General features: G+C 47.4%; 1 protein-coding gene across 1 annotated transcript; it reads left to right on the forward strand.

Annotated features, from left to right (window-relative positions):
- The first annotated feature begins 288 nt into the window (after positions 1-288).
- On the forward strand, positions 289-4,691 carry FJX1 (four-jointed box kinase 1). Its single transcript, XM_068259544.1, has one exon. The coding sequence runs from the start codon at positions 784-786 to the stop codon at positions 1,948-1,950; it is 1,167 nt and encodes a 388-aa protein (XP_068115645.1). The 5' UTR covers positions 289-783; the 3' UTR covers positions 1,951-4,691.
- The last annotated feature ends 3,371 nt before the right edge of the window (positions 4,692-8,062 follow it).

Here is an 8,062-nt window from a genome sequence, read left to right on the forward strand (position 1 = left end):
GATTCTCACAGGCTTATGTGATCTTTTTTTTTTTCACATTAACTCTTGCATTGCCACACATGGCTGCTTTTTTTCAGCATTTAATTCATTGCATTGTTTGAGACCTGCATGCGGCTCGGTGCATCCATTCATTTATTTCCAGGGACCCATCCCACATCTGGAGTTCCTCAAATGCTGCCTGAGCTTATCCTGGTAAGACCCAGGACGCGGCCCCTTTAAGGGGCGGAGCCGAGGGGGGTCATAGGGGGGCTGGGGAGGGTGTGGGAACGTTCTTCATCTGGAAGATACAAACGCTTCTCGCAGCAGATGAGGGGAAGAGAGAGACAGAGAGAAGAGAAAAGCTGCGTGGTGGGACTGAGGGCAGCAGGAGGCTCCTCTCTCTGTACTGCCCAGGGTATGGTGGTACTAGATGCCCCTGGCACCGCTGCCCACTGCCAGGAGCCGAGGAGAACTTTCTAAGAACTGGGGACCACTGGCTGCCTGGCACGAGGGGCTTAGCAACAGCGGACAAAGAAGCCCACCCAGCGTGTGCCTGAGGGGGGATGCTTAGGAGATCCTTCCACAGCTGGATGCCAGATGGGCACCGCACAGGGTGCCCGCTGAGGGGTCTGAGGAACACTTAAACATCAGGAGTGAATCACCTCCTAACAGAGGCGGAACAGGATGTGTTTGCGGTGGGGCGACCGGACCAGATATCTGCCCTCTGTTCACATGAAGAGGAGGTGCCCATTAAAGTGCCCTGTGGTCTGAGAGTCAGACTGATCCAACCCACCTCTGTTCAGGATGAAGACGGCGGTGGCACTCATCACATCGGCATTCCTCCTGCTTTTGGGGGTCGTGTGCTGGCTGCAGAGAGACCCTCACCCTACAGAGCAGCCTGGGCGCCTTCCTAAGAGGGTGCCCAGGGCGTTACGACTGACAGCACCAGCTTCACGGACTCCACCCATCGCCACTGAGCCCCCCACCGCCCAGGGGCTATCTGGAGGGCACAGTCATAAAGGGAACCGCTCAGAGGCTGGCTTTGCCCTGGAGGAGGGCATCTTCTGGCCCCGGACCCTGGAGAGAACATTGCCTGTGGGCTTCACGGATGTCTACTATCAGCACTGGCAGAGGTTTGCCCGCACTGCCAGCGTGGTGAGCCTGGAGAGAGGCTGCGGGCGCAGCACCAACCGCCTGGCAACCCTGTCGGATGGCAGCAAAGCCTGCGTGCGTTATGGCATCAACCCGGAGCAGATCCAGGGGGAAGTTCTCTCGTTCTACCTCTCTCGCCTGCTGGGGCTGCCCGCCGTGCCACCTTGCATCCTCTCCAAAGTGGGCAGCCCGCAGTGGGCTCCGGTGCAGGCTGAGCTTGGGGGCACGGGATGGGTATTGGGGTCACTGGTCACCATCACCCCTTGGTTGCACAACCTCAGTTCGGTCCTGCCGCCCCGCGCCCTGCGTGCCGAGGGTGGCAAGCTGCGCCCCTTGCGGGAGGAATTGCACTCAGGGTTCGCTGGCATGGTGGAACTAGCCCAATGGGCGGACTTGATTCTTTTTGACTACCTAACTGCCAACTTTGACCGGCTGATCAGTAACCTCTTCAGCCTCCAATGGGATCCCCGGGTCATGTTGCGTGGAACTAACAACCTCCATCGATTTCCAGATGGCACCTTAGTCTTACTGGATAACGAGGCGGGATTGGCTCACGGTTACAGGGTACGGGACACCTGGGATAAGTACAATAAGGAACTACTGGCTACTGTGTGCTTGTTCCGCAGGGGCGTGGTCAGGAAGCTGGAGGAGCTATACTTGGGGCGGAGCTTGGCAGAAAAGCTACACACTCTCTACCTGGCTGAGGAACCCCTGGCCACGGAACTGGGTTTGTTGACTGAACCAGAGGCACAGATCCTGCAGGACAGAGTGGGACTTTTATATAGACACATACAGAGCTGTCAGGACAGGTATAGCTGATATAAGTGGATTTTATCGCAATGTAAGGACAGCATCTCTCAGTAACCACCTTGACGTAGGGCAAGAGGCACAGATTTAGTTCAGAGATCTTTTTGTATGTAAAAGTTTACTAATGTTGGCTGTGTTTTCTGTAAAGAGAGTCTTATACTACTGACCAGTCTTTCTAAAGACTTTACATTTTATTTAAAATAAGGGTTAGTCCACCCAAACGTGGTATATCAGTTGTTGGTGGAGTTTAGTTGACAAAATCATCTGCTAGCTTCTTGCTTCCGTTTTAAGACTCTAGGGGCGACCTTTTTTTTGCTATTGTTCTCGGCTATGTTGGAACCTGCCTCTGGTGGATCCCACTCCTTGGGGGTGGGTCCCATTCCCTAGGGGGCGGTTCACACTCCTTAAGGGCAGTTCCCAATCCTCAGAGAGTGGTGGGCAGACCAGAGAACATGTTGATATTTCACCACTGGTGTCTCCAAAATGGTCCTCAAACATTTTACCTTTTTAATCCTATCATACCACCCCACCACCCCTTCCCCCCACCCCACCCCAAGAAAAAAAATCAGTCAAACACTACTGACCAATTTTAAATAGATGAATTGATTTTATACAGTTTCAAATGAATTGGTCACACCAATCAGACATAGCCGTCTTTGATAGAACTGACTGGATATGGTAAAGTGACATTTTGCCTTTCCACACATAATGAAGCGAATTCAGATTTGTGAAATGGGAGATGTTTTTTTTAGCTTTATTTCAGTTCTTATGTCTGAAGCCTTGTGTAGATGAGATATGCAGTTGTGACCAGGTACAGATATTATGGAGGTGTAGCTGGTTTACAATTGGGGTGGGGTATATCAAGTTTATATAATATACCTAAAATAATTAATTTTACATCTCTAGGCTCCACCCCCTTGTCTAATAAGTGATGGCGTGGAGACTGATTGTGCTGTTACCCGCTCACTCCCAATGGGATCTTGCTTCCAGAGCACCCCTCCCTCAAAATGCCCATCCCCCCCCCCCTTCCCTCATAGAAGCATGCACAAGTCTAGCAATACTGTACCACCACCACATGTAGTAGCATTGCACACGTGTAGACAGGGTTAAGTTGCCCTCACAGAGGACAGGAGGGTGTGAGGGCGGCCCTGCGAGGGGGATAGAACGAGAAGTGAGGGATATGGAAGCTGCTATTTTTGTTTCCTTCTAAATAATACTAGTTGCCTGGCTGTCCTGCTGATCTGTTTGGCTGCAATAGTGTCTGAATCACACCTGAAACAAGCATGCAGCTATTAGTGTCAGAGCACCTGATCTGCTGCATGCTTGTTCAGGGTCTATGGCTAAAATATTAAAGGATCAGCAGGGCAGTCATGCAATCTGCATTGTTCAAAAGGAAATAAACATGTCAGCCTCAAACGATCTCACTCTCGTCAGGAGTGTAGCAGGGACAGTACAGGCTACTCAAAAGGTCACCACCGTACCCTAAAATGCTGTCACCTCTAACAGATCTACACTAGTAAATCTTATGCTATCAACACCTGCGCCCCCCTCCCATTGCCTCGAGCACAGGATCATTTTAGACAAAAACAGACATTTGTGACCAATGTTCAAACAATATTTAGCATCCAGAGACAATTGTCCTAATTTTGTACAGATTTAGATTCAAAACAGATGTTTTTATTGAATTAAACATCTAGTTTATTGAAATTGTCTTAAACTGGGCATACACCATTCAATTATCACTCGATTTTGTTTTTGATCCATATTACAATCAATATTATAGTCTTTCAATTATTACAACTGGATAAAAACCAACACTGCAAATCAATCCTTCAATCCATTTTAGCCCCTAATATCGATCGCAAACAGATCGAAAGATTGACGATGGCATAGTATATCGCCAGTTAATAGCGAACTGAAGACTGCTCAAATGCAGATTCACTTTAAATGCGGGATACAGGGTCCACATTAACCAAGGAAACAATTCTGATAGGTGAAACTATTCAGGAATTTTCAAAGCCAGATTATCCTCAAGGCAACCTAGACAAGTGCCTAGGGGCTGGTGGTTTTCTGGGGGCCTGGCTGACACCTCCTCCGATCCCTTTTTCCACCTCATCCTACCAGAAAAGCCATGTGATCAGTAAGAGGAGTGTAATCTGCTATCTTGCCTTGGGCTCCACTGAAGCACTATCTCTGTTCAGAGCTAGCAATAGAATATTGAGAAAAATGTTCCTTCTAATCGTTCTCCCCGCTGATTATCAACACATTGTCTGCATCCATCCAACATAGGAACAGCAAATCTCACAAATCCCGACTCCATCATATGCGGAGGAAGCGGGAGTCACTGACTGGCGGTTTAAACGTACCCCTCCACTGACAAACCTCATATTCATTTTTGGGTGGACTGCCTGTCTGGTTGCCGGGATACAAGAGCCATGAGGGGCAGGGGCCTCAGGCAGCCAATCAGATTTCATCTTTTCTTCACCTGCCCTACATGGAGGAAAGATGAGCTCTTATTGGCCGCTCTGCATCTCAGCGCATTGCCCGCTGTCATTTCTCATCAACTGCATTAACTTTATTTATTAACTCTGTGCAAAAATCAGGGCTACAGGCTGCGTTCCACGACGACCAATCAGAAACCAGCTATCATGAGGAGTGGGACTCTGTGAACTTGATTTCTATTGGTCGTTATGGTGCAGCAGGCCTGAGCTCTAAGACTTCCTATTAATAAAAATTGTGTATGTAAAATGGAACTGTGATGGGTTCATAGATGAGTCGTAATTGGTGATCTCATGCAGTGTTACCCTATCGCAAGAAGTTGTAGTCATCATTACTGCCTATATGAATAATTAGGGCCCGTTTCCACTATTGCGAATCTGCATGCGTTGTCCGCATAGCCAATACAAGTGGATGGCCCTGTTTCCACTTGTCCGTATTGCTTAGCGTGTTTATGTGCGGGGAAAATCTGCTCGGCAGAGCCGTCAGAATTCGCTCCCCGCACACCGCTATGCGAATCGCATACAATGTATTTAATAGGGAAATCGCATGCGGTTTTGGCATGCGTTTTTTTCCCCGCGATTTTGCATAGGAACCAATGTTAATTCACACAGGCAGTGACATGGTTAAAATCGCATACATACTACCCTATGCGAAATCGCGGTAAAAACCGCATGCGATTTCGTCATCGAGGAATTAGCGGCAATTCCGCACCACACAAGTGGAAACGAGCCTTTAAAGTCATCAGGAATGGATCTTAAAAAAAAAAAAAATCAGCCAGATACTTACCTAAGGAGAGGGAAGGCCTTGGGTTCTATAGAGCCTACCCGCTCCTCTGACGGTCCCCACATTCAGAGCTGGCTCCCTGGTTGCAGCATTCAACCAATTTTGTCAAATGCTGCTCTAATCTCCGGCGCAGGGAAGTTCTGATGTCTTCGGGAGCCCGAGCGCTCAGGGCTGTGGAGTCAGAGTCGAGGAGTCGGAGTAGGAGCAATTTTGGGTACCCGGAGTCGGAGTTGGAGTCTGTGATTTCATAAACTGAGGAGTCGGAGTCGGATAATTTTGTACAAAATCCACAGCCTTGGTAAGTATTAGACTAAGGAGCCGGAGTCGAGGAGTCGGAGCCACTTTGGGTATCCGGAGTCGGAGTCGTGGTTTCATAAACTGAGGAGTCGGAGTTGGAGTCGGAAGATTTTTGTACTGACTCCACAGCCCTGCGAGCGCTCCATACTGCGCAAGCATGAGCGCCCTCTATCGCGCATGCACAGTATGGAGCCGCCTCTCTTCAGGAGGACTCGGCTCCCAAAGAAAAGTCCCCCGCGGTGGGGGATTCAAACGGGGGAGCCAGTGCTTAATGGAGGGGTCTGTGAGAGGAACAGGAAGGCTCTATAGGCAGGCCTGTGTAGTCGGTACAAAAATCATCCGACTCCGACTCCTCAGTTTGTGAAACCACCGACTCCACCTCCGACTCCAGGTACCCAAAATTGCTCCGACTCAGACTCCTTAGTCTAATACTTACCAGCGCTGTGGATTTGGTACAAAAATCATCAGTTTGTGAAACCACCGACTCCGACACTAGGTACCCAAAATGGCTCCGACTCCTGGACTCTGATCCCACAGACCTGTCTATAGGACCCAGAGTCTTCCCTCTCCCTAGGTAATTACCTCGCTGGGTTTTTTTTTAGAATTGATTCCCAATGACTTTAAAGAGACTCTGAGGCCTGGAACACACCAGAGGAGTTTTTCTGAGCGTTTTGAGTTTTTAAATCTGCTGCTAATGTTATCCTATGTGTCTGTGCACACTGGAGCAATGAGGTTTTGTAAAAAAACCCATAGCATTACATTGGGAAGAGCTTTTAGAGGTTTTAAGACCTCTTCCCAATGTAATGCTATGGGTTTTTTTTACAAAACCTCATTGCTCCAGTGTGCACAGACACATAGGATAACCTTAGCAGCAGATTTAAAAACTCAAAACGCTCAGAAAAACTCCTCTGGTGTGTTTCAGGCCTGAGGGCTCGTTCATATTAGAGGCGTTTTTGGCCTTCTGTCAAGCACAGGCAATTTTTAAAATCGCCCCAAAACTTGTGTCAGGGAGTGAATTAAAAAAACGCTCGGGAAAATCGCGTATAAAAGTGCTTTTCACAAAAACGCAACGCCCACCCAAGCGCCGGAAATAATAAAAAAATAAATCGTCAAACGCCCAACGCGAACGCTAACGCGATCAGAACGCAATGTGAACGAGACCTCAAGTCTTTTAAAAATCACCTTTATATTAGCCATTTATGTAAAGCAGTATCAGCCAAGCTAAAGTCGTGGATTTTGCTGCCCGGGAGGGCAGAGCTTAGCCCTGTAGCTCTGCCTCTACTCGCGTCAATCCCCTGCTGATCACCGCCTCTCCCCGCCCCTCTCAGTGAAAGAAGACTGAGAGGGGCGGGGAGAGGCGGCGATCCGCTGGGAATGACGCGAGTAGAGGCAGAGCTACTGCCATAAGCTTTGCCTCTACCAGGAAGCGCTCACTGCATTTTGACCAGGGGATTTAGGGGGTTTAATTACATTGTTATGCCGCGGGAATTCAGCTTTTTAGCTTGGCTAATACTGCTTTACATACATTTCTAATATATTTTTTTAAAGGCTTCAGATTCTCTGCCATGTACAAAAGTGCTGTAACCCCTAGCAACCAATGAGAAACATTTCATGTTCTGCTGTGAAGGGTAATTTTGATTGGCTGCTACAGCTTCCTGCACACAGCACATTGCCTCAGTGGGCTTGCCTTAATGAGAGTCATATGGAGGCTGTCAAATATATTTCCTTGTAGAAAATGCCAGTTGCCTGGCAGTTGATGAACTTCTGGCATATGTAGTATCTAAGTCAAAAACCCTGGAACAAGCATATGGCTAATACAATAAAACCTGAGTGAGCTGATTTAGAGTACCTGATCTGCTGCATGCTTGTTCCGGGTCTATGGCTAAATGTATTAGAGACACAGGCTGAGGAGGATAGCCAGGCAACTGGTATTGCTTATAAGGAAATAAATATGGCAGCCTCCATATAAATCTCACCTCGGGTTCCCTCTAATGAGAGAATTATGGAGGCTTTCCTGCTGATCCTCTGCCTCTAATGCTTTTAGCTAAATGGACCAGCAGGGCTGCCAGGCAACCGGTATTGTTTAAAAGGAAATAATTATGGCAGCCTCCGTATACCTCTTACTTCAGGTGTCCTATAAGGTGTCCATACACAGTACAATCAAATTGATCGATTTTTTTTCCCCATAAAAACAATTGTATCAAAAAAAAAAATTGAAAAGAAACTTCTTTTAGATCAAGAAAAAAATTATAAATTTTTCTATTCTTTTTTTATTGGATGTGTTGGCGAAAAAAACATCGAAAAATATAAAAACTGAAAGTTGTATTCGATTGTTTGATATTTTTGGAAAAAGCGATCATAAGTGTAGTATGGTATATTGGTTTGATTTTTTCCGATTATTCAATCCAGTGGAAAAATCGATCAAATTTCACTGGTCGAAAAAAAAAATTGAATGTGCATGGCCATGTTTAGCAGGTTACGCATCGGAGCACATATGGTTCCCCTGTCAGCTCCCCGCCTGTTGCTTTATGCTTTATATGTTTAA

This window comes from Hyperolius riggenbachi, chromosome 11 (genome assembly GCF_040937935.1).
Source record: "Hyperolius riggenbachi isolate aHypRig1 chromosome 11, aHypRig1.pri, whole genome shotgun sequence".
In the NCBI taxonomy this organism is placed as follows: domain Eukaryota; kingdom Metazoa; phylum Chordata; class Amphibia; order Anura; family Hyperoliidae; genus Hyperolius; species Hyperolius riggenbachi.

Excerpts from the sequence above, each read along its gene's own strand:
- FJX1 (XM_068259544.1), top strand. The coding sequence starts at position 784 with ATGAAGACGGCGGTGGCACTCATCACATCGGCATTCCTCCTGCTTTTG.